The sequence below is a fragment of the Nelusetta ayraudi genome, unplaced genomic scaffold, assembly GCF_046127955.1.
Source record: "Nelusetta ayraudi isolate G7.1 ecotype Tasmania unplaced genomic scaffold, CSIRO-AGI_Nayr_v1 ptg000092l, whole genome shotgun sequence".
Classification (NCBI taxonomy): Eukaryota; Metazoa; Chordata; class Actinopteri; order Tetraodontiformes; family Monacanthidae; genus Nelusetta; species Nelusetta ayraudi.
In genome coordinates, this window is record NW_027466142.1 from 1,585,209 (window position 1) to 1,611,857 (window position 26,649).

The 26,649-nt window shown below is 45.8% G+C and overlaps 2 protein-coding genes across 3 annotated transcripts; one reads left to right on the forward strand and one right to left on the reverse strand.

Annotated features, from left to right (window-relative positions):
- The first annotated feature begins 2,406 nt into the window (after window positions 1–2,406).
- tmem175 (transmembrane protein 175) lies at window positions 2,407–7,074 on the forward strand. Its single transcript, XM_076047190.1, has 10 exons — window positions 2,407–2,842; window positions 2,956–2,994; window positions 3,180–3,277; window positions 3,369–3,420; window positions 3,630–3,665; window positions 3,757–3,840; window positions 4,072–4,236; window positions 4,356–4,434; window positions 4,561–4,696; window positions 5,155–7,074. The coding sequence occupies exons 1-10, from the start codon at window positions 2,606–2,608 to the stop codon at window positions 5,825–5,827; spliced, it is 1,599 nt and encodes a 532-aa protein (XP_075903305.1). The 5' UTR covers window positions 2,407–2,605; the 3' UTR covers window positions 5,828–7,074.
- Window positions 7,075–7,926: 852 nt separating this feature from the next.
- Window positions 7,927–26,478, reverse strand: cds1 (CDP-diacylglycerol synthase (phosphatidate cytidylyltransferase) 1). 2 transcript variants are annotated; one of them, XM_076047194.1, is made up of 13 exons: window positions 26,120–26,478; window positions 20,740–20,891; window positions 17,851–17,947; window positions 17,538–17,635; window positions 16,266–16,405; window positions 14,823–14,881; window positions 13,580–13,662; window positions 13,093–13,180; window positions 12,205–12,273; window positions 11,570–11,722; window positions 11,214–11,333; window positions 11,022–11,125; window positions 7,927–10,520 (listed from the first exon to the last, which is right to left on the reverse strand). In XM_076047194.1, the coding sequence occupies exons 1-13, from the start codon at window positions 26,186–26,188 to the stop codon at window positions 10,385–10,387; spliced, it is 1,368 nt and encodes a 455-aa protein (XP_075903309.1). In that variant the 5' UTR covers window positions 26,189–26,478; the 3' UTR covers window positions 7,927–10,384. The 2 variants fall into 2 exon arrangements, with proteins under 2 accessions (XP_075903309.1, XP_075903310.1); XM_076047195.1 differs by lacking the exons at window positions 20,740–20,891; window positions 26,120–26,478 and adding an exon at window positions 19,173–19,360.
- Window positions 26,479–26,649: the final 171 nt, after the last annotated feature.

The window sequence follows — 26,649 nt, forward strand, 5'->3', positions numbered from 1 at the left end:
CTTTACCTCGCACGCTGCCGTGAGATGATACGAGCAGAGGCCGCTGCTCTTGCCATCTTGTCGTTATTCACGAGCTGCTGAGTTTACAGCGTGGGCCAAAACCGAGCCGGTGGTTATGATTGATACGTCTACGCGTGAAGCTGGGGTGGAGGGTGGGGGGGCAAATTGGAAGCGGAGGTCGATTCCATTACACAGAGCACGCAAGCAAGTGTCAGCGTGTCTCAGTAAGAGCCGGACGCTTTAATAGCAGAGGCGAGATGACTGGAGTCGAGCCCATCGCGCCGACCTGCATCCAGCTTCACGGATGAAGGGACACTACTCAGGTATCAGAAGGCTGGGTGGATGTCAGTGGTTGTATTAAGAAAAGAGACAAAAGTATATCACAGTGTTCAGTCGTTTTGTTTAGATCTGTCAACGTGTCTTAGGAGAAGTAAAGTCTGGCACATACAACAGGATTGTAGTCTGAAACTTGACTCATCCACTCTGCCGGGATTCAGTCTAAAGCATTTTCACTCTTGCTTAGCATTAGCATACATTTGGTATAAATTTAATGACCATGATTCTTCATACAAAATGGTCAAATTTGGCAGCAGCATAACAACAAAACTCCCTAAAATGAACTTGGGTTTGTGGTTGCAATGTCTAAATACACAATGTAAACAACATTATGATTATTTAAAGTCCTAAAAATAATAAATAATAAATACAGAGGCTAACACACAAACAGTCACGCCATGTTCTTTTGCTTGTGACAAAAGCAGGAAGCAGCAACTGCTGCAAGCACCAGCCAACGCGGACTGAGCTCGAATACTCATTAAGGGGATGAACTGATTGTTGCCAAACAGCCTGGAGGAGCTTAGAGGTGATGTCCTGTTTTGTGTGTTTGTTCCACACCTTGATCATCATCTCGCCTCCATTAGCAATGATTCATACAGTAAATACTCCTGCTGTACCAAGAGCCAACCAGTGTTCAAAATCCCAGGCATCAACAATACTGTCCTGTTTGTCAGGTTTGGGAAATATTCTATAAAACAGAGAGACCAAATAAAAAACCAAGCAATGTAGTGGAAATGAAAGGTCTATTAAATGGTTCATATCTTCCTCTTTTGTGCTTGAATGAATTCAGTTGAATCACTTGGTTGAGCTTCTAATCAAACAAAAACAGATGCTGAATACTTAATATGTGGAATGAGCTATATAAAAAAGGCTCATGTATGCAGATTTCTTTCCACACTCTGTCTGTTAAAGTGAGAAATTTATCATCAGCCCACCAGCGCCTGCACAGGTTTGTGTTTGAGAATTACCCAGAAGCCCTGTGGTGTGTTTCAGTTGGTCAAAGGGAAATAGAGGAGGCAATGAGCCTGAACTTCAAACCCCATTACCCAGGAGGCGCCGCTGTGACCCGGCCCAGCCAAGCTCGGCAGCCACGGTTCAGTCAGACGGAGGCTGAGATGAATGGAGGGAAGAGTGGGGGAGTTTTAAATTTGAGTTTAATGGGAGAGCAAATCTCAGTATCCTAAAACGACTATTTTATGATCTGTGTATGGCAGATTTAATGATCTCGGCCAGTGGCGCGTGAAAACACCCACACAGGATCTTTGCACTGCTACCAATTTCTGTGAACTGCAAGATTATTTTTGCCCCACCAGCCGTTTATGTCACTGTGCACCTTGTGTATCTGCAGCTGCAGACATTGGTTTGTAAGTCCCTGCAAGCACTTCAGTATGAGTGTGAGAAAGGAGAGAAAATATTTTGAAAGGTGAGAAACTTGACTTGACCACTTACATGCAACCATTTGTTGAGTTCTTCCATTATGCAAGAGCACAAGACATCAGTGAGGACGACGATGATGATGATGATGATGATGATGATGATGATGATGATGATGCCACATCCAAGACTCCAGACTGGACTGGCCCACCATGTTCATTTTTTTTACATAGAATGGTGGATATGAAGGGACAAAATACTTTTTTTTTTTTTTTTTTTTTTTTTAACGGTATATCTATTAAAGCGAGGTACGGTGCAGTGTCTCCCCCTAGAGGCAAGCAAATGCAAACGACTGAAAAATATCTTAAAAATTTGCAAATGTGATTTTGTGCAGCATTCTCCCTAAAATACAAATATACAAAATACACGAAAAAGGAAAAATGGAACTGCCTTTCATTGTCCTTTCTTGTAGACCTACATAGAAGAGCGATTTAGTCTCGAACATTTTTTGTTAAAAGTACATAAATACAGAATTTACAGTCGAATTTAGGCAGATTAATTTAAAAACATTTGCTTCCTACACCACAATTTCATCTACTTTATTTTTTCTTCCCATCTGCGTCAACGGCAACGAAGCTCGGCCACAAACATCGGTGGAAAACAACATCTGTTGCGTCACATCCGGTTCGCCCGCCTCCCACTTCCTCTCAGCTGCTCGTCGGACTGTTTGCAAACACACACAACAGGAGGTCCGTCCGGGATACATGCGCCGCCCTGCCTCCGCCCCAGCGATTCCTCCAGCGGCTCCCCCTACAGCTCCCGTAGCTGCTCCTCCTGCTGCCCCCGTAGCAGCTCCAGCTGCTCCTCCTACATCTCCAGAAGCTCCTCCAGCAGCATGGATGACAGCGACGTCATAGAGCACCACGTCGAGGAGGAGATGGAGAAGAAGGAGCCTCGGAGCCAGGCAGCAGCAGGAGCAGCGGCGGCGGCCTCCTCCTCCCCCACCACCACCACCTCGCTGTTCCCGGAGAGCGTCGCGCCGTCCGACCGAGGGGCCCTCAGCGGCACCGCGTCCTCGCACCGCCTGCTGGCCTACAGCGACGCCCTCATCTCCATCATCGCCACCGTCATGGTACTGTAGCAGCATCACGTCACCGCCGCTGCCGCTCGACTCTACAAATGGCTGAAGGACGTCGATAAAGTTGTTATCGTTAAACTTTCTTCTTCTTCGTCTCCACCCTCCAGATTTTGCCTGTTGCCCACACAAAGGTGGAGGACACCGAGGTAGGATTACACGCAATTAAGGATACAATTAAATTATATCATTTAATGTCTTCTAACTTGACTTTACCACAGACTTTTAACACGGTTCCTCACTGAAACGGAGCAATACTATATTAAAAGCAATAAAGCAATACCATGGATGGAAATATTCAGAGGTTTCGTTGTGTGTTGGTTTGTGTGTGCAGGAGCTGAGGCAGAGTGTTCAGCTGCTGCTCAGTACAAAGATTGCTGTTTACCTCATGACCTTTTTGATTGTGACGGTGGCCTGGGCAGCTCACATCAGGTGAGCGCACCTGTTGTCCAACCACAGTTTCAAGTTTCAGGTATTTAAATTCAAACTTCCTTTTTTTTTTTTTCCCTACTTTCTCACACAGGTTATTTCAAGTCATTGAACGCATCGACGACTGCCTCGCACTCCTCAACCTGGTGCGTATCATATCAGTGTAGAGATCAGATAGGAGGAGGTGTCTTGTAATTAGAAGGCTTATCAGCTGTATATCTTCCATATTTGTCACTAGCCAACATGTCACAGACAGGGAGAGTTGACTTTTATGATTCCACCTCAATGAATGAAAAACTTTTGACCTGGTTTCTTTTCCTCTTCTGTCCACTTCTGCTTTCGTGTCTATTTTCAGGCCTGCATGATGCTGATCACCTTCCTGCCGTACACAGTGAGTAGGAGTCCCAGTTCAACAGATATACGATCGTCCTGCTGTTTTTTTAAAAGGCTCCTGAACGCACCGCAATGTCTTCCAATGGCAGTTCTCGCTGATGGCCACCTTCCCAGAGCACATCCTGGGCATTCTGCTCTTCTGCGGCTGCGTGATGGTGATGGGCCTCATCCAGGTCAGGAGGAAACACTCCCTCTCTCTCTCTCTCTCTGCGTAACGTCCTGAAATTTCCCAGCCTCACGTTATTTTTCATTATTTCATTCTCTCTCTCTCTCTCTCTCCCTCTCTCTCTCTCTCTCTCTCTCTCTCTCTTTCTCTCTCTCTCTCTCTCTCTCTCTCTCTCTCTCTCTCTCTCTCTCTCTCTCTCTCTCTCTCTCTCTCTCTCTCCTCCCTCACACACACACAGTCAGTGATTGTGCTGTACTCCTTCAGCCGGCCCTTCCTGCTTAACGAGCAGATCCAGGTCTCAGAGAACCAGACCTACTACAAGCACCACATCCTCAAGGTCATCATGCGTGTTCCTCTCATGTGCTTCATCGCCAGCATCTTCTCCTTCATCTTCTTCCAGCTGGTCAGTCTCGGCACTCATAGCGTCACAAGTCATAAACTACAGAGATGTTTGTTTTTTGTTTTTTTTTAACAACTGTGTCAGTCTTCCACACAGTGATGCCGACATTTCTCTCCTTTCAGTCGTACGTGCTGCTGGCGATCGTCATCTTCCTGCCCTACATCTCCCAGTGTCTCAAGTGGTGTCGCAGTAAAGCCATCGGTGAGCGTCGGAAGCTTCAGTTTTCCAGTTGAGAGAGAGGAAGTTTTTTTTTCCTGTTATTTGAGACGTTCAAAGCGTAACCAACGCCCCCGCCCCCACCCCCACCCGCTCTGTGCTATGTTGCAGGCCACGTGGAGGAGACCCCAGACTCCATGATGTTCTACACCTACCTGCCCAACGAGCCGCTCAGCAAAGACCGAGTGGAGGCTTTCAGCGACGGCGTCTACGCCATCGTGGCCACTCTGCTCATCCTGGACATCTGGTCTGTGGAGGACACTCCAGAGTCATGAGATGGATGGATGGATGGATGGATGGATAGATAGATTGATAGGCAGATAGGTAGACAGACAGAAAGACAGATTTCATTGATTCCAAACTGGGAATATCTGCTGTTGCAGCACTAAAAATAACAAAAAAGCAACACAAACTATACAACAATGGCTACAAGGAGTCTTAAGTGAGTTAAAATAGAACAAAAGAACTAAAGCAAGATGTGCAAAAGGCACAAGTCAGTTGTGCAGAGACAAGGTTAAGCAAGATTTTTAAAAACCACTAGTGCAATATTTGAATACTTGAATAAAGTCCAGAATGTCATCATTGGCACAACAGGGAAGGAAGAGTGACTGCTTTGGGTGTAGCGACACAAAGCCTCAGCTGTTGATTTGAAGTCCACGCATCCCCATGTTTGCATTAAAAACATTGCTTTTATCTCCGTCTCAGCGAGGACAACGTTCCGGACCCGGCGGTGGTGCAGCGGCAGTTTGGCGGCAGCCTGATCGCGGCGCTGCAGGCCTACGGACCCGAGTACCTGGCCTACTTCGGCTCCTTCGTCACCGTGGGCCTGCTGTGGTTCGTGCACCACTCGCTCTTCCTGCACGTCACCAAGGCCACGCGCTTCATGGGCCTGATGAACACCTTCTCGCTGGCCTTCGTGGGCGGCCTGCCGCTTGCCTACCAGCTCACGCACGAGTTCCCGGAGAACTCGCAGAACGAGCGCGAGGCCATCCAGATCAGCTGCGCCATCGTCTTCTTCGCCGGCATCTTCCAGCTCGCCATCTGGATCGTGGCGCTCTACAGCGAGCGCGAGACGCTGCACCCGCACGTGCGCTACGGCGGCCGCGAGCACGTGTTCATGCTGGCCAAGCTGTCGCTCTACCCCTGCGTGGCCCTGGCCACCTTCTTCCTCACCTGCGTGCTGAGCAAGTTCAGCGCGCCCATCTTCCACCTGATGGAGATCACCGTGCCCTTCGCCTTCCTGGCGCTGCGGCTCTTTGTGCGGGTGGTGCTGGCGCTGCTGCGCCTCATCTTCTGCCCCGAGCGGGCCGCACCCAGGTCCATCCTGGAGCAGGAGGACGACGAGACCCGGGTGCCCTTCAGTCCTCTGGTGACTTAGCCCTGCTGAAAGCCCTGGAAGGGACAGACGGTGGTACGTGACCAAAGAGTGGCAAGCAATCTGCTTCAGCCTCTGTGTTACTGGGGTTGTAGCAGCTGGATTTGAATGGGTGACGCGCGGAAACGTAGATTGAAACGCAATGGGAACCGTCCAGAACACTTGGTGAAAAGCACGAGCTGGATGTTTGGAACGATGAAGAAGACATCAGTGAACCAGCGAAGAAGAAGCCAAACGCCGTCCGTGTGTTTCTCACCGTTGTGTCAACTTAAAACTGGCTTTGGCTGCCAATTAATAGCTGCGATGACTCGACAACGACTCGCAATATTTTTATTTGAATGGCCAATTTGTTCCTCAATGCCTTGATTTTTCCATCCATTTACACTTTGGTTCACCACACGTTAGTTTTTAAGTCATTCAACCTTTTTTTTCTCAACTTTTTTATTTCGTAGGTTGGTCAAGCACTTTAAAATTGTACTGAACGGCCATGAAAATTCAAATTGCACTTCTCAGATGTGTTGAGTCATGTATTTGTGAGGAAAGAATGATTTGAGTTAGTTTTTGGTAAATGAACTGATGAACTTTTTACTATTTAAAAACTAGACTCGTCTCCTTGGATAGTCCGTGTCTGAACGACTTTTTTCAAAGTCACCTCAAATATAAATATATTGTTTTTCTCAATTGTAATTTTAACGTTAAATCTAATTTGTTTTAAATGTTATTGCCTACAATTACGGACAAACGTGTCCAGAAGGGGTCGCTGTTCTTTTATCTCTGCAACAGTGACGGTACAAGTTGTGTTTAGCAGTTTGTGTGTTGGTACTTTAACCTGGGACGCACTTTAATGGACAGAAGAATAGTTAGATTTTGTTTTGTTAGTCATTGAGCCTGCTTTGCCTTTGTCCCTTTTTGTGAATCATTTCCCTCCAACTGTGTGAATTTAGAAAATAAACCTTAAATTGTTTTTTTTTTTCCTCCCTTACAAAAATCCACCTCCAAGCTCTGTGAGTTTCATTGTCGTTTTGTCACTAAAGTCGGGGACACGCTGCACAATGCAGACTGAAGCGTGGTGAAGTGTGTCTCCACCTTTACAACACGGTGGCTGTGTTTGTATATCAAGTCTGAAGATGTCGTCTGTCTGGTGAAACAGTCATAACTGCTGCAATGTTGCATTTGTTCTCATGCAAATGTGCAAACATTTTTTTTTTTTAAAGCTTTGTTTTGTGAATAAATCCTCTGCGATTCCTCCAGCGTGACGCTGATTCCTGTGTTCCACGCAATCATCAGTAAAAACAAAAACATTTTAAATGAAAAAAAAAAACCTTTATTCACCTTCATACAGTGAACAGCTGCACAATAACCCGATCAACATATCTCAAGGTGTTTTTACACATTGCCCCAATAGCAAGATATTTTCCCTCAATATAATTCTATTCTCTTCTAAAGCTCTAGATTTCCATTTGGAAGCATTTCTGTAGAAAGAAAATCACACATGAACAAGCAAAGAAATGATAAATTAATAAGATAAGCAACCAAACATCTGCAGGGCACCATCACCTGACAGTGACTATCACAGCTCCACTTCTCCACGTTCATGGAAAACTAAATGTTTCTTCTTCACAACCTGAATAAAAATATAAATTATTCCACATGACAGCTTCAACCTAAACTGAAAGAAAACGTGAGGTCTTGAGTGTGCAAAAAAATAGATATGTATATGTGTATCCATGTACACATACTTTACATTTACCATATAGTTTATTTAAAAGAGAGATAAATAAAACAGATGGGCTTGGGATTGTTTGGCTTTTTTTTTTTCTTTTCTTTTTTTTTTAGTTAAAAATCAATTTTGTTTTCCCTTCACAATGCAATCTATTGATTTCCAAGAAAATAAAACAACTTGATCAACTATTTTAATTGTATCCTCTTATCTTCAGGAATGCATTTTGAACATCAAACTTTTTCAGTTGTTGTACTTGCACACTCAAGATTAATGTATATATAAGCAACCTTAAATAGAGTATATGATAATAATTTAAGGGGAAAAAAGAAAATCTAAATACTTTGACCAGCCACTGTTTGTACCGTTTGGTTAGAACTGATTTGATCTGTGTGTGTGTGTGTGTGTGTGTGTGTGTGTGTGTGTGTGTGTGTGTGTGTGTGTGTGTGTGTGTGTGTGTGTGTGTTTGCAGAGGGAGGTTTGACAGTACACTACAGCTGGTCCCAGAAATCTCCCCAGCACCTGATTTATCTCAAATAAGGGGGAAAAAAACAAAAACAAACAAACAAATAAAATGTTCTTGCAAACTGGACACATCAGATAAAAACATTCTAGTTGTGGTGCCACATTCAGCCTAAATGTGCTGAACGCCAGAAACTAGAAGCCCAGATCCAAAATCTCCATGTTCATTTTTTTCCGGGACAAAAAGAAAGAAAAGCAGATGATGGTTTGGATCTGGGCTTCAGCTTTGCTCTCAGGGAACAAACGAGGAGGAAATCAGTGATCATCAGTCAGTGCTTTGGTAAACATGTTCTCCCCCTGACGGAGGAGACAATCAGTAAATCTCTATCTACTCCCAACGTCGACCAAACACTGGGTGACGCTGCTCTCGTCTAAAGCGTAGATGCTGCAGTAAAGTGTCCCGACGCCGGCGGCCAGCGAGCCGCCAGCAGACTCAGAGCACAACTTTGCATAAGGACAGAAAACACATTGCTCATAAAGCCTGGAACCTCGAGGCTCAGGTCATCGGTGTCAATCCAGAACAACATGCGATGGATTATGCACCCACCCGCGCTGTACAGTAGACACGCTAAATTGTCAGTTAGTGCGGATGACATCTTACAATGCAGGTTACATTCAGGATGTGATCATTGAACAGCAGTTAAATTCAGAAGAAGAAGAAGAAGAAAAATGCAGGAGTTAGTGGGAACCTCCCCACCTCACTGCTACAGTGCAACTAATTTAAATTGATAAAGGAAGCTCGCTCGTCTGAACAGCTGACCTGCAGAAATATGCATTTTTGCCATTCACCCCCTCCCCCCCCCTTTTATCACAGCGTTGAAGGAGAATGTTGAGCAGGTTTCTTTTGGATTCCAAGATTCCAAATCTGCTTAGTGTTTGATTTTCTTTGCCGTCCTTTTGAAGCTGCTGGATGTATTTTTTTTTACTCATTGATATATATATATATATATATATATATATATATATATATATATATATATATATATATGTATATTTTAAGTTTAGACAGTATAACTTGGATGGTCTAACTCCCTGTCTACAATTTAGTGCGTAACACAATTCAGCTCCCCACACAAAGAACCGAGATGAGCGTGGCTCACTTTCATATCCGGTTCTGGGTCAACAAAAATGCATTTTTCCACCAGTCAAGCCATTCCTTAACGTCTTTCACCATTTCTAACCAAGGGTCATACCCAGCAACACCCCCCAAAGCAGGATACCTCAGATTAAATCTACATCGCTACTTCAGAAAATGTTTGTTTTTTCTTTTGTTTTTATATTCATTTTCATGCTAAAGGCAACAAATGAAACCTCAGTCTTGCATATGATCGTGTCTAACAGCTGAGAAAAACAACTTGCTTGTTTTCCCCCAGTTTGTCACACAAATATTTGTTCATTTAAATATTTCCAGTATACTTATGTACAACCCCATATACTGTTAGTGTTCTATAGATTTTTTTTTTAATCTCCTAATCTCAGGGTTAACATGCCTACAGTCAATCATTTTTGTACTGTATTTGTTCCCGGTGCTTTTGCTGATCTCGGTCAACTTGGAAGCTATAAAAATGTTCAGCCGGTGGAGGAGGAGAACGGACGAGACGCGGCAGCAGGAAGGACTCGTGATCATGCTACATGTTGGGATGACGGCGTGAGCTGAGAGCCGCAGAGAGGAAGCACAGTCACAGTCTGAGACAACGTCTAGAACGCGTCGTCCGACTCCCAGTCGTCCGTCCGTCCGTCCGTCTGTCTGTCAGCTCAGCCGCCCAACGCCTCCGTCGTGCTGCTTGAAGCTTCGCCAGCTGTCAACTCGGCTCCACTCACTGACATATTCACCGTCCACAAAGCATGCGTCGTGTGCTTTTGCCCATTTTGTTCAAAATAAGTGTGTGCGTGTGCGTATGTACATAACATATAGAATATATAGAATCTATTTTTATCTTGAGTCTGTAATTTTCTGGGACAGAGTGCCTGTGAGCATGTGAAGCGAGTTGCTGTCCGTGCCAGTCTGAGCTGAGAGCAAGGAGTCATTGTCTTCAGTAGTAATTATTCCATGTGTGTGTGAGTGTGTGAGTGTGTGCGTGTGTGTTGAGTGCACTGACTTGTGAATCTAGGATCTCGATCGTGTTGTTTCTTCAGGGTCAAAGTCGTGTTTTCAAGCTGGTGTGGAGGTTGAAGGAGCAGCAGGAGGACCGGGGGGAAAGATGGAGACAGTCGTACCGGAGACTGCGCATGCCAGCACACACACGCACGCACGCACGCACGCACGCACGCACGCACACACCCTGTAGTCGTCACTGCGCCGCTGCGAGGCCCGCCTGTCATTCAGCCTGGATGCCAGCAGGGGGCAGTATGTTCCTCTCTCTCAGGTGGGTTTGCAGCGTGTGGAAGATGCTGAGCTGCTGCTCGGGCTGAAGCATCAGCAGCTGCTGCAGCACTTTGCTCGGGTTGGGCCCCCTGCAAGGTGGCCGGTGATAAGAAACAACAACAAAATACTGAGCAAAAGACATAAAAGGATAAAGACACTTTATGTCTAACAGTGATCTTATAGCCAAAGGTTTGCATTTGCTGATAAAAGTAATGCGCAGTAAAGAGCCTCTCGAGAGGCTGATGCAGGAAAAAGGAGCCGACGGGTCACATGGCATGACAGATAAAAGCTGTAATAATCGGCCCCGTTTTAATTGATTGCGTGATATTATTGTGTGGCAAAACAAAACAAAAATAATTGGAAAGTTTTCCAAAATAGTCCCGCAGAGTACAATCAGAGGTTTACAATAAAACACTTCCGTTCACACATTTTGCTCATTAGCTTTAAAAATGTGTGAGAGACGTTTTTTTGTATTTTTATGACGCAGATAAAAAGATGGAGGAAAAAAAATTATAAAGCACTTAATTGTTCTTCTTATTTTTGTTTATGTACGTGTTGGCATGTCTGTCTTGTTGCGTCACAGCTCTTACCGGACAAAGCTGGCTATGTAGACGTGCGTGAAGGTGGCCATCAGGTACTGGCAGTCGAACCGATCCATGATGCCGCCGTGTCCGGGGATGGTGCTGGCAAAGTCCTGCAGCAGAACCAAACACTTCTCTGTTTAGTGGGAGACACGAGGGTCGCTTGTGAAAAAAAAAAAAAAAAAAGACACAAAACGTTACCTTTATTTTGAAGGCTCGCTTAAAGCCGCTGGCGAAGAAGCCACCAAAGGGCCCGATGAGAGACGCAAAGGAGGAGAGGAAGATGCTGTGGATCTGGAAGGGGTAGAGGTTCACCGTTTTCTGGAAGAGACAACAGCAGACATGAGAGCATATTTTGACCTTTTTCTTTCCTCTGATATTAAAAGTCCCACATCAGAGCCATTTTTGAGCAGCAATGAGTGAAGAATTAAGAAAAATTGAATAATAAGACATTTAAACAGGAGAAAAGAAGTAACGAAACAACAAACAAAACAAAAACAGGCATTGAACTGACAGCACCGCTGCAGGTCGCCCTCTGCTGGCGGCGATGATCATACCCATCTGAGTGTGTTCTGCAGCACTGCAGGAAGCGTGTACTCCTGCATCACAAAGATGTCCGGGGTCTCACACTCGACGGTGAAGCCGATGGTCTCGCTGTTGAAGCCCACGGGACACACAAAGTACTGGAACCGGGACAGCAGGTAGGCCAGCTGGAGGCACACAAACACAGGCCTAATGACATCACGGCACCAGAAAAGCTTAAGCTTATCGCAACTGTGACCAAATATTTGCTCCAACAGTGCCACATACTTGGTGGTCAAACAGCAATGATTTCATTTCCATTTGATGGATGAACCGTTAAAGGGCTTTTATGATGAGAAAATTAGCCGATTTTCCACCAAATCCTGGGATTGACCACAAAGGTGTTCATTTCCAACACTTAGTCTCTACTGCCGGCTTTTCGCCAGCGACGGCAACCGAAACTGAGCTTGCTCTCGATCTCGATACTCTCTAGTCTGGATAGTGTCTTGGTCTGGGTTGGTGCCATCTTGTCTACAACACTAGGTTGTACGTTGTATGTTTTCCTTCTTGCCGCCGGGCCAGAACAAACCCTCTATGGATGCTCTGTACCTCGCACCAGAGATAAACTCCACGTGAAGGATGGTGGGAAAGGGCGGGTGCACTGACTCACCATGAAGCCGAAGACCACAGTGGAGAAGAAGCCGCCGATGAAGCCCTCCCAGGTCTTCTTGGGGGAGAGCTGCAGGAGAGGAGGACACACACAGAGGAGGCCTTTCAACAACACCCTGCTGTCAACATGTGACACGGGTGACTTCATAGCGCCACCTGTCAGCTGCTCATCTTAGTCAACAGTGACATGATTCTTCCTTCCTGCCCTCACGACGACCTGAGTGACTGATCTCACTGCCAGAAGGTCTGCTTCACAAATTCTCTTTGGATAATGTTGAGAGCTGGATGCAGATTTATACTGAGACCATCCACAACCTAAAGCAGGGGTGGGCAAACTATGGCGCAGGGGCCTTATGCAGCCTGTCAAGCTTATTATTCCTGCTTGCCGAACTTGGAGAAATTATATTAATAGTCAGTAAGTCATATTTCATCCATGTTTCCAGTGTTTTCAGAGTCATTTTAATAAAGGGGGGGACTTCAAAGACACTGATTTGGTTGCAACTTTGCTTTGGTTCATTTTCAATTGACATTAAAGCAACATGTTTTCTACATAATCCATGATGGATTTTATTTTCCTCCTATGACGTGGCTCACCAAAATACTCCATGCATCTGCTGCTGCTCCGCTACCCCCCTCTGTCACATTTTACAACCCACTGTGTCCCACCAGTCAAAGATTTTCCCACCACTGGTCTACTGGTCTAAGGCCTTTGTGGGAAAACAGGAAAAACCCTGCTGCATGATGACTGGGGCCTCTCTCTCTTAGTCAGCTCAGCTCCATCCTGACCAGGTCCTGGTCCTTCACCTGGTCTTCATGAAGAGTGAAGAGCTGTCGTCCATAAATGTGAAGCAAAGTGAAGGCCAGGGAGAGGAGAAGCTGACTGACTGACCTTGATAAGTGGAGTCCTGCCAAAGAAGAAGCCAAACAGATAGGCCATGATGTCATTGCAGATCACTATGGAGATTGGCACAATGAACCTGGAGAAGAAGAGTTGTCACAGCATTAGGAGCCATTCAGAGAGCTGGAAAGTCTCATCAGTCCTGGTGTGGATGAGAAACTGTGTGCCTTACTATAGTACTACTACTACTACTACTACTGCTACTGCTACTGCTACTACTACTACTACTACAACTACTACTACTGTCACTTTGAAGGTGTGAAAACAGTTAAAATTTAGTAATAACAGTGAATGAATGAATTACTTGCTTTTTTTTTTTTTTCAAACACGCATTACACCCACTGTTCCATGTAAGGGTTCACATGTGACTTCTAACCCGACTGTTCCCACTTCTAGCCACACAACACGTAAAAGCTGCCAGCGTGAAGCTCAGCAGGTGGTGCGATTCAGGGACGACCAGGCAGCCGATCCTGCTTACCAGATCATTCCTTCAAACAGGTTCTGAATGACAAGGTGGGACTGAGTAACCACAATCAACAGGGTCACATGGGTCCAAGCAAACTGGAATGGCAAACACAAATACAAAACACCACAGTGTCACTGCACAGGAATGTAGCCGCGCCTGCTCTGAAGTCGGCAGAACGTGTCAGAGAAACGGGGCATTTGGGGTGCGCACACAAACACACACACACACACACACACACACACACACACACACACACACACACACACACACACACACACACACACACACACACACACACACACACACACACACACACACACACACTGTGAATGGCACTGGCATAGGGGTCATACTGCAGAGTGAGATGGCACACATGACATCAGAACAAGGAAAGGTGTGGCACGTGCGTGTGTGGGTGTGTGCGTGTGTGGGTGTGTGCGTGTGTGCTGAGCAGCTGGAATTTGCCCTGTGTTTGGCTGTGCCGAGCGAGTGGCACATGGACGGTGAGTGTGAGAGTCATGCAGTCGATGATTCAAATCAACATGAGAGGAGAAACGTAGCAACTTAATTAGCAATATTAGCAATACAAAAACATAGCACAATGTGGACACATCAGCAAAGCAGATTGCTGACAATTTGGACATTTTTTTCGACAGCGTCACTTTCGCTGATGTGAAGGCTGAAATGTTCAAACTTCTGGAACACAACTAGTCATCTGCATGAAGTGCACTCGGGCGTCTGAAGGCCCCCGGGGCTAATAACTTATAAGCATGTCCCTAATTGGGCAGGGGAAAAAAATATCTTTTTTTTTCTCCTCAGACCAGGGTTAAGTGCGTGCAACATGTGTACTGGTGTGCATAATAATACACGCAAAAAGAAAATAGTTTGGGCAGATATAAGATGCAGAAATGTCGGCGAGTCATTGGCAGAGAAAGTGAGACAGGTAAAGAGAGGTTGGAGCGTTTGCAGAAGCCCTGCATTTATATTATATATAAATATATTATAATATATAAATATTATAAAAAAAATATATATGTGGCACTAGAAGATTACATCACTAACTAATTATTATTATTACTAATTACTTGTTAACTAATAATGGCACTTAAAAATTTCAACAACAGCTAAAAGAGAGCAGAAACAAAACAGAAAGTGGGAAGCACTGAGTCAGGTGAGGAACAGGAAGAGGTGGAGCAGAGGAGGAGGAGGAGGACGGGGAGGAGGTGAAGGAGGGGGTTACTTGGCTGATACACACCATATAAAATTGCAGGCGGTAATGTTTCTTCACTAAACTCAGCACAAACATGCAGAAACCTGCGGAAGAGTAGACAACATGCGGTCAGTTATTTCTCAACAGAGACGGTTGAGAAGAATAAACATCACATGGCAAAGAAACTGCTCAACTCAGAGAGATTCTTCTTTGATGAAAGGTCTAATTTCATCGCAGTACTCAGATCTTTTTCATCCCAGACCCCCAGTGGAGTGACCTTGAACTGTTAATTATCAAAAAAAAAGCCTCCAAGAGAAAAAACATTTACCAAACATATTTAGCCCTCTGTTTACAGTCTTGTGATTGGACCTTCTAGGTGTTTGGAACAGTGTCAAAACCAAGGCTGAGTCAGCACCTGGCTGGGGGTGTTTCTCGCCAACCTGGGAGACGTATACATGCCCTTTGTGACATCACAAAGAATTGTTTCCCAGAAAACATCAACCTAGTGTTTTTTGCCACTAATGTGGGACCTTTTTTTATTCGAGCCTTTCAGTTTTGGGTTGGGTCTCGGCTGCAGTCCTACACTCCAGCACTGGCAGCTGGAGGCTCCTGTGCCAGGTTTGTCCTCATAATCCTAGGAGAACTCAAGACTCCAGGGAGCCATTACTGCTGACAGATGGAGGCGGCGCCATCTGTTTTAGAGCGTCCTTGGGACTTTAAAGTGCAGCTGAATCCGAGCTGGGCCCATTTAAAGGCGCCAAAATCAGTTATTTCAATTAATTCATGATCATTATTATGATTGTTTGTATTTTTTTTTTTTTAAAGTCGTATGAGATAAGAGAACGATCTGGAAGCGTGACTCAAACATCTGTTGGCAATACTGGCATTTCTCATTTGAAGCTGTCCCTGTTCACACACCTGCAACCAGGGGCATTTATAACACAAAGACAAATACAAATTCATTATTATCGTTAGTACAAATCTAGCATTGTTACTGATCACTACAAGCCTCTGCAAGATCTGCATATGTGTGGCTGAATGAGGCCTGAGAAAAGAAAAATCAAAAGACTCTGAGCTCTAAGATCTTCCCACTTGCTCGGCGCCAGTTTTTTTTTTTCCCCAACCAGGATGTCACAAATCATTATCATAATCAGCTTGATAAGGGCCATGGCGAAACCACTCGCTGCAGCCTACCACAGCAATAAACCAAACTGGGGAAAAAAAGCCCTGACTAAGCAGGAGTGATTATTGCATTTTGAGCAGTTTTTTCCCACACTCCAGAGTTTACACTCCAAACCTCCAACCAACCCTCCCCACCCCCACGACCCCCTCTAAACTGTCCTTCTATTTGAAGCACCTCCACTTAGCAGCGTTTTGTCAACACGCCGGGATATCCAGTGAGAATGGTGTCAGCAGAGGGTGTGGAGGGGCCAAAGAGCGAGGCGGCGCCCTGGTAGCGGGGGGGAAGGAGGGGAGGGTGGGACTCACCTGCCAGGTAGAGGGCGAAGGAGATGAAGCGGTGGTAGCGAGCCAGGAACTGCAGCGGCTCCTCCCTCTGCACCAGCGCCCCGAAGTGATCGGCCACCGTCTCCCCGTAGAAGAAGTAGTTGACACAAACCAGGAAGTACCTGGTGGGAAGGAGAGGATTATGTTTCTCTTTCTCCTGTGCCCAGAGCCGTTTCAATAGCTGTGCTTTCATGACAGGTTTTCGCAAAATAAAAGCCATATTTCTAAAAAAAAAATTGACAGAGTACAATTGCGATTTGCAGGCGTTTCCATTGAATGGTGCGAAGCACAATAAGCCGTCATTCTTGCCATATTTAGGTTTTGTGCATTTCTAGGGGTCTTGGAAACGCAGCCGGTGACTCTTCTGGCGCTGCTGGAACTGTGTGTTGCACAGGCAGACCAAGCCAACCCTCCTGCTGCACGTTGACCCACTTTTGCGTCTGTGGGTGCATGTTGTCGAGAGCAGGGCAGTGATCTTTGCTCCTGGATGCAGCCCGTAAGAGCCTTCCTGTTAGCAAAACACTGCCAGGAAGAATGGCAGTGCATGTGCGTGTGATGATGATGATGATGATGATGATGATGATTATGATGATTATGATGATGATGATGCACTTTTAGGGGCCCTGCCCGAGTCAGCACTTCACTGCCGGAGCAGCACAGCTGGAGGAAATTCTCCCAGGTGGAGGTGGAGAAACATTTCAGTTTCCATGCAGCCTCCGGAGGGTGAGACTGCTGTGAGACTCTTTTGTTTCAACCTCCTTGGCTTGAAATGCCCGACGGGGCAAATTGTGGGTTTGTTCTGCTCCAACAGACTCTCCCACATTCACTGAAACACTGCGTGTACAGCGGTAGAAACACATTTTATGAACACCTTGTGCATTTGCATTTGTGACGCGTTGCATTAAGAATTAAGTCTCGAGTCTTCAAGTGCAGTTTGTTTTTCGTGCAGCCACCAACATTTAGCTGCACTTGCACTCTTCAGAACGGGGGTGTTTGAGCAAGATGACTTTGACTCTTGCAACACATCCAGAACGCAACAACCAAAGCAACTTATTTTCCTTATTTTGTTTTATCAACAATAGAAATGCTTTTGTGTGTCTCTGTTGTAGCTGCACCTTTTCAAACACAAACACAAGAAGATTCACTGGTAAACATTTCATTACAGTAATTAGGACTAAGGGAAATCTTCAGTATGTCCAAACCTTTTCTCCACCACTGTACGCGTTGACACACTGCGAAATCCATTCAACCTACCAGCTTAGTGTCCTGAACCAGGGCAGTTCATAGGAGCGGTACACTCTGTAGCCGATGGTGATGATTTCTTGGAAGCACTTGATTTGGATCGACATGACCTGAGTGAGAGGACGGGAACAGGACGGGAACAGGACGGGAACAGGAGGGGAGTAAATGATCACACTTAGTTAAAAAAACAACAACAAACTAACCGAGGGACGCAAGTGGATTTAAAATTCACAGGGCAGGAACATCCACACACAGAGAGGGGGCACCACTCTATGTGGAAACGGCTCTATTAAAAGCCTCAGTATCGTCGATCAGAGCCACTTACCAATAATATTAGAGCTATAGGTCCCAGGTAGATGATGAGGAAGAAGCCTGAGATCATGGCTAAAGACAAAACCCCTCGTATCCAGTAGTTCTTCCACCTGGTGGAGGAGAGAACATTGAAAAGTCCGCAAGGAGAGAGCCACATCGTTACACTGGAGAACAGGGAGTCAAACTCAGTGGGGCCAAAATGTCAAAGTGGGACAAAGTGTCGGTCCAACATTGATATTTATTGAAAAAATATCTCCCCCCAGATAGAACAGTGAACCTTTTCATACGGACCTCAAGCAAGTTTTGCTTCAACCTGAACATGGAACAAAGCAAAGCTTAGTACTATACATAAATAACTTCATATTGCACACATGCAAAATTGAATTTCAAATTAAAAAGAAACTAAATAAATTAAATGTTAAATTAAATCTTTTTCTTTGCAGCTTTCTGATTTAAATTACAACAGTAGCCCTTTTCCACAAGCTGATGATAAAAAAAATAAAATAAATAACAACAATAAACCAATTAAGTCCTAATAATATCCTTCAATGAACGTCCTGTCCTGACTGACGTGCCAAAATACCAGCAGAACATTCTGGGATTTGTCGTATCAGCGCTAAATGTGCTGTAATAGCGGAGGGGCCAGCAGCTCTAGCAGTGATTTTGTATTGGCCTCGCGTGCCAAACATAATGACACCGGCAGGCCGCTATCCAGTTCTTATAATACATCCATGATTGGCACTGAGTGAAGAAGAAGAACCAGGACCTTTACTTGCTGGTCATGTTTTCATAGCAGCAGTTAGAGCTCTATAAAGCACTGCTGCTGTTCACTCTTTTCTAACTCTTTGTTTCCTCTTTAAAAAGAAACACTGCACCAAACATGCTAGTGGAGACATGTTGGAGACATGTTGTAGACGTGCTCGTAGTGCGGTGAGATGTTCAAACTGTTAAACCGCTGCAGTTTCTGGCACGGGTCCCAGTGATTGGCCCCGTTTGCTCCCTCCGCCTCGTCACCGGCACGACTCCACGTGCGCGATGAGGCCACGTCCTCCCCCGGAGAGACAGTTATGCCAGGCCTTTTGTGTTTGTGCAGCAGCGTGTGTTGCTGCGAGGCAAACTGCAGCGCTGCCTGCAGAACCCCGGGCGTCAAACAAAAGGGAGGAATGGCAAAAAAAAATAAAAACAGCTCTGGAATCCCAGAGCGGAGCCCAGTGGTGTGAATGGAGACGGAAAAATGCTGCATCATGAAAAAAAGATGCTGCTGTGGGCTCGCACGCACACACACACACACACACACACACACACACACACACACACACACACACACACACACACACACCTCTCATCGACTGTCTGTCCTTGTCATGGTGTCAATCTGTTCCCTTCATTCATTTCCTGCTTCTCCTCCAATCAGTCCATCAGCTTCACTTCTCCTCACTGCTTTCATTTCATTCAGGGCAGCTCAGGCTCCGCCCCCTGTCGTTCCATCAGCGCCACTGTCTCTCTGAACTGCACCACGTCACTGCTCTCACCGCCGTGTCGTTAGCAGTTAGCAGTAGCACCCGTCATTTCACCTTCTCTCCACCAGCTCCAGCCTGAGGGTTGCAAACCCAAAATGCACAATGTGAACATCAATAAAAAATATTCTTAGTCGCTTGAAAACGCACCCATCTGGGTTTTACATTTTCCAACTGCAGGGCAAAGACCCAGAGGTAAGTGTGTGCTTGCAGTCGTACTAATTGTCTCATCTTCTCTTCATCTTTCTAAACCTCCTCCTCCTCCTCCTCTTCTCTTCATCTGTTTGTCCACAGCGTCTTCCTCCGCAGCACAACCAGCTGGTTGAGCCCTGCGGTCGTGCGGAGGATTAGTGTTTTCCTCCTCGTGAGCCTTTAAGCCTTGTGACCGGGCTGCCACTCATTGGTCACACCCCTGTGCCTCTCATTTCTATACCAAACATTGTCACTTGCCAGTCCCGGCAACGACTGCGGGTGCAGGACGGAAACATTGCGCAGCAAAACAGTCGCAATGATCGAGCAATAATATCAGTTACCACTGGACACCTCGGAGATTTGAAGTGTCTGAAAGGAAAACCTTGCTGTGACCTTAAAGCCGTTAGATAGATGAAGACGTAATGTTCATCTCTTTCCTTCTTTTTCTTCTTCTTTTCCTGATATCCAGACACTCTCTCATTTAATCTGAAATCTACCGGCCACAACTGAAGCTCCAAACCATCGTGATTTTCTGGGTAATTGATGAGAATTCTTTTAAGATGCAGGATCATCATCAACAACAACAACAACAACAACAACAACAACAAAAAAGAGGAGCGCAAAATTAAAACCACAATCAGCCTCTCCGTGGCCAGTAGATTCAGGGCGCGTTTCAGCATGTCGCCAAGTTGCAGTCTATTTCTGGCACAATTAGCCTACTTGCAGAGGGGAGAGGAGATCAATCAACATGTCAGGGACACTGTATGGAAGGGGGAAAAAAGGAAAAGGGAGGAAAGAACAGCACGTTACGGTCGGACTGCAGCTCATGGATCTCAACCCTCACTTGGTTCAACTGGAGGTCTGAAGACCAAGTAGCGGCTATGGCAGTTGAGTTCAAGTTAGTCAGCATTACTGGCTCACTTTGCATCACTTGAAATTAAACCAATTCACTCCTGTGCAGCAAACCAGACTAGACCGGTTAAACCGGAAAACCCGCCCAACTGGACTCCACTCAAAACCAGGAGGAAAACGGGCGAAATCTGGCACATGGTTACATGGTTGGCACAAGGAAAACAAGGAGCAGTACAAGAAATATTTCTTGCTAAATGACAGCAGGGTGTTGGGAGTTATGAAACACTCAGCGCTTTGGCAGAAACAGCAAAGGGAGTACATTCATCCAGAGTAGCTGGTACCTGGGTGGCAGTCCTTGCAGAGCTTTGTTCAGGCATAGTGGAGTGTTGTCGGTGTCTGCCGTGGACGGAGGAACGTCTGGAGTGTCGGCTTTCGAGTCGCAGTCCCCGTCTGCGTCGCCCTGCAGACCCACCCTGTCGTCGCCGTCCGCCTCCTGCCACACAAGCAAAGACACACATCGATATTGAGGCGACGACGAGAGAGGAAGAATCAGAGTGGGATTTGAAATAAAATAAAAATTTATGTTTAGAGGTGAACTTTCTGGAAGAGAAATGATGCTGTGAATGCTTAGATACGCTCCTGTTATGCAAAATTCACTCTAGGAGTGTTTTCTAACATGGGGTCAGTGTCTCCATGTGGTCAACAATGACCCCAGATGTGGCTTCAGTCCGTCCTATCGCTCCTTTTCTCGATCCGCTCCACTGCAGAAACCACTCGTCTGACCAAAAGAGGCTATTTTTACAAGCTTTGCAGGCTCTCCCGCACCTTTTGTGGGAGCTCAAGGTTCCTTTTCGCACACGAGAGGGCCTGCTGATCCTCATGAATGATTTTTTCTCCTTTCATGGTTACTTTTACTCACACGTTGCTAAATACGGTCATTTGGGGGGGGCAGCAGTAAGGTCAAGGGACTTTTATCCAGGGAAAGGGGGAAAAAAATAAACCCCAGCAGACCCCAGGTTCTTGATCCAGTGGCATAATCAGCTTGGAAAAGGCCAAAATCAGGAGAAGATGAAGGTTGAGACAGAAAGAAACAACTCAACTACTTGAGGAAGAGAAGATATTTCTATTTGGGTAAAAAAAAGAAAAGAAAAGAAAAGCAGAGTTTCTTCCATACCCAGAGAGAATCTTTGCTCAGGAGGTAGAGCGGGTTGTCCAATGACTGAAAGGTCAACGGTTCATAATCCCGCTCCATCCCAGTCTGTCGTTGTCTCCTTGGGCAAGACACTTAACCCACATTGCCTCGTACCAATGTGAGTGGATGTTGGGTGGTTGGTGGTCGGAGGGGCCGTTTGATTGGCTGCCAGGCTTCTGTCAGTCTGCCCCAGGGCAGCTGTGGCTGCACATGGAGCTCCACCACCACCAATGTGAAAGTGGTGTGAATGAATAATAGGGTTCAATGTAAAGTGCTTTGAGTGCCTAGAAAAGCACTATATGAAACCAATCCATTATAATTATTATTCTAAATTCATAAAGAGGCTTTGGCTCTAACTTGCCCTGCAGGAGTATTCTTTCTCAATGACAAAATTAATTAATGAATGAATTAACGGGAGTTGCTGACATGTTTGATTTATGGACCAATTTACCACGTTGGCTCTCCTATTATTTGCCGTTTCAATCCGCAGGATCAACGTGACGTCTTGCCGGCACAAAACAGTGACAAGCGCTCACCAGCTGTTGGCCAAAAAGATCCCATCACTGTAATTTTACTGATGAGCTTGGTCAACGGCTCGGTAACTTCATGCGCAGCTCAAAACATGCTTTGCTATTTACACAAAGGCGTTTCCAGTGAAGCCGCACAATTAAGCTTGTAATAAAAGTATTGAATATCTATTAGTCTACAAACAGCTTCACCACAGAGGTTGGAGAGCTCAGACTGCAGCTTTAGTCGAGAGTTACGTGATGGCTTTTTCCTGTCCTGCTGCGTTCGCCAAGCTGCAGGTGAGGGCCGCACGGTGACGCACTTCAGACCGCTGGGACGTCTGAGGGCATTTACTAACTGGCGCTGTGCAGATTGGAGCTGGGAGCAGCAGAGCATTAAGTCGGCCTGCTGCTGCTGCTGCTGTTGCTGCTGCTGTTGCTGCTGCTGTTGCTGTTGCTGTTGCTGTTGCTGTTGCTGCTGTTGCTGTTGCTGCTGCTGCTGCTGCTGACGCCGCCGGCAGCCCTGCTGCTGCTGCTGCTGCTGCTGCTGCAGGCTGCACAGACAGCCAGACAGCCAGACAGGCAGGCAGGCAGGCGGGCCGCCAAGGTCAGCTGTCATGTGGCGTTCTCAGCAGAGGCGAACCATCCCGACACCAGGAACAGCGCGAGGCAAGACACACACTTCTGTCACCGCTATGGAAAGCTTTTATCTGGACGATTAAAATCCAAAATCCAGGTTTTGTGAACATACATGTATGAATTTGGGATATTTATTGAAATATTGCAAGCAACATTTCAGGAACGTACGAAATAAATGAAACTACTATTATGGGACTTCAAGTAAATATCTGAATTTCCAGCAGGAAGTGACATCACGCCTCCACTGTGTGCGTTTCTGTGGGTGTTCTGCTGCCCCTTGTTTAAAGGCTGCGCCGGCCGTCCAATCATATTAGTTGGTGCACGTAAATCTTAAGCACGCACCTTCCTCCGATAGGTAGTGGGAGGAATAACCACTGCCACCTAGTGGTCTGGCATACTCGTTTGATGACGGGAAAAGAGGAAAGAGATTTATGTTGTCAAAAGCTTTGCGTGGACAAAAATCTGTAGTCCGCCTTTAGTGCTGAAGACTCGGTGTGCTGAGCTGTGAGTGAGATGTCTAATCCAGCTGAGCTCTACCAACACATCATTAACACTTAGTCACCGATTACAGTGAAAGTGCAGCTCCATGCAAACATGAACCTTAGGGTACGTTGCCACACAACCAGTGTCGATGAAGTGACCCTTCAACCTATCGGATGAGACGAACGAGCAGGCTGACTCATCCAGAGGCCACAGGAGCCACAAGAACTCAAACTTTGGACGACAACAACAACAACAGCAGCAGCAGCAGCAGCAGCAGCAACAGCTTTCGTAGCATTGCAAAACAGTAAAAAAAAAAAGAAAAAGATCCTACTGTGTAAAATTAGGCTCACACACACACACAGCATAGGATTTCAAGCCAAGTGAGTCATGTCAACAAACAGAAGTCACATGCAGTCATATGCAGCGGGAGCAGGATGTTGAAACTGAGGCCAACTGCTGTCTGGAGGCTGAGAGGACGTTTGCCATCCTCGTCAACAAGCCGGTGCTCAACTCAAGCTCTTGCAAAGTCGGTCTGTGTGAGAGGTTAATGAGGTGCGAGTTGAGTTTCTGTTTGTGAGAGGGTCAGCAACAGTCAGCGATAAACGAACGAAGGGTGCCGGAACGTGAGAAGGCAAAAGGAGAAAAGGGGAAACTGGTCCACAACACGAACAGGAATTACGGGTGAGCTGCAAAGGGATTCATGCAATCTGATTATTTTCATTCATTAGTCGCTCACTAGCTCCCGAGAGGCAAATCAGAGATTTGACGTCTTTATCGACTTATTTCAAATCCGGTAGTAGATCTGATTTTAGAATGAGCACCTCCAGAGGACAATCAATTCAAAAACTGTCAGTCCGTTTTGAGGAGATGAGCAGTACCTTCTCCATCTCACTCCCAAGCGGGAGAGAAGAGAGTATGTGCGAAAACAAAACTGACCTTTGTGACCCTGTGAGTTAGGATAAAGGATACAGACTTTAAACCCATAGTGTTTTTTTTGTGAGTGAACGTGTTTCAAATCAATATTGTGTTGACAGGATTTACCGTCATTCAGAAAAAGCCCAGCTCTCTATCAAATAACATTTACTCACTATTTACTCGCACCTTTGGTTTTAAATGCATAAAACATACAGGTGTAAATGTATCTGAATGGCAGAAAGAAAAGCCCGTGCAGTTTTTAGGTCATTGTGAACTCCATGGCACAGTTTCAAAGACTTACCGTGGAGTTTCTACGTGGCGAGTTAATCTGTAGGTCTGCTGAGATTGCTCAACAACCTCTGCATACATCAAACATGTGCTGGTTGCTGAATGTCTGGGTGGAGCTCTGAGGCGGAGAGAACGATCTGAATTCCTCCCCATAAGGTTTCAGAACAATATTTAAGCTGCGGGTTGCTTAGTAAAGGTAAGAAAATGTTTGATTTTCGTGAATCCGTCCATTGTCAAAAAGGTCAAATTCTCAGACCCCTTGACCTAAATACAGTGCCATCACTGTAACAGAAGAGGCCGTAGATAAATTCATATCTGCCTAAAAATGGGAATGAAAAGCCGATCTTGTGTAATTACAAGAAAAAAACACAGTGGACAGTGATTTCATGAGAACGCGAGGCATCAACAAGCCCAGTGTGCGTGTCCAATCCTGAACAAGGCCATTCCTTTATCCCTGCTCTTCCTGAGGTTTCACACCCCAACAACCCCCACACTGAAACTGAGACTGGAATCTATTCCATCACCATATGACCTGTCCTGCGGAGACTCAAATGCTCATGTTAATCCATCTAAAGATCCCCAATGGAGCCTTCAATAGGACTTTGTAAATTGTAACTTATTCCACAATTTCACTTTCCTAAATTCCACAAATTCAATTTTTTTTTTTGCAGTATTTTTCAACAGTGACACATGGCCATCACATCGGATAAGTCCACCTTCCGTTTCATGGGCTTGAAGGATGCTTTCTAAAACACAAAAGTTAGAGAAGTTAGCCCCTAGTGGTTTCTACCCCTCCCAGATTAGCAGCAACAGCCCCAGGCAGGTGTCGGTTCCTCCAACCTTGTTCCTATTAACATATTACAAAGATTTGAAGGAAGAAATCACTTCCAACAGGAAAGAAAATAAAGGCAATTAGTGAAAGAGCCTCAAAACAGCAGGCAAAACGAAAGCTCTTTACTGTAGATTTATTAAATGCATTTAAACATGTATATTTCAAAGCAAAAAAAAAAAAAAAAAAAAAAAGCAGAATGTTGGTATAATATTCAATGGAACCTTTAACATAGATGTCAAAACAAGATTAGACTACCTCTCGTGCTGCCTATACATTCAGCCAGGCTTCTGTAACTCAGACTGAATTATTAAGAATGAATGACAACGATAAATATATTACTCATACATATAATCATTTTTTCTTTCTTATCATTAAGTTAAAAAATAAATAAATCCCCATTTCCTGCCTCTTAATTCCCAACTCCAACAACTTCCAGGCTAATTAGCCTGCTGTCAAACACCGAGACGCCTGTCAGAGGCAGACACTCGCTCATTTCCGCGACGACACTTTTCACCACGACAGACAGGTGTCAAAACGAGGAGCCCAGGCCACCACAGTGGCAGTTCACAACAACCGCCTGTCGTTATTTCCCAACACAGAGCCGTTTTCGTCGGAGCGTTGCTGCGGGATTAACGGAGCAGCAGCGGCGGCTAACTAGCGCCAATTAGCTCGTAGCTAACTCGCTAACCCCAAAACCCTCCGCTTCTTCCCGGCCGCCGTCCCACGCAACGCAACGCAAAGCACCGCAACCGGACTAACCTGTTCCGCGGCGGAGGTTGCGAGGCGAAGCGGGGGAGCATTTTGGCTCGTCCCAGGGAGATTTTTGTTGGTTAAGTTTGTCTTTTTGTTTTTGTTCTATTTTTTACCTTGTCGCTGATATTGTCGGTGCTGTCCGGGTCCTCTCCGCCGCCGCCTCGCCTCCTCACCTCCGTCATGTTGAGCTCGATCCTCCGCCGGGACGTGAAGGTGTCACATAAGCCGAGGCACTGACAGCCGGGCAGCGAGCAATAAGAATAATTCCTGGAGCTCTGTGTCTAATAAAGTTCCAAGTGTGAGCTCGGGTCCTTGAAGGTCACTATATTTTATTTTTGGCCCCGGAGTGTGTCAGCGTTGCAGCGGAGCCACACGGGCGACTGGCGGCAGGACTGCGTGTTTGTTTATCACCGCAGTGGGTCCCCCACGTCCTGCCTGGCTGCTGCTGGCTCCTCCGCTTTCGTCTCACCGCCGTTAAGATTGGTAAAGCAATAAAGCACACAACTTCCGGTGCCGACTCTCAAATTAAATGCTCTGTTTACTCCCAGATAATCTCAGGGGTGGGCAAACTTTTTGACTGGTGGGGCCACAGTGGGTGTTAAAATTGGACAGAGGGACCAGAGCAGCAGCAGATGGATGGAGT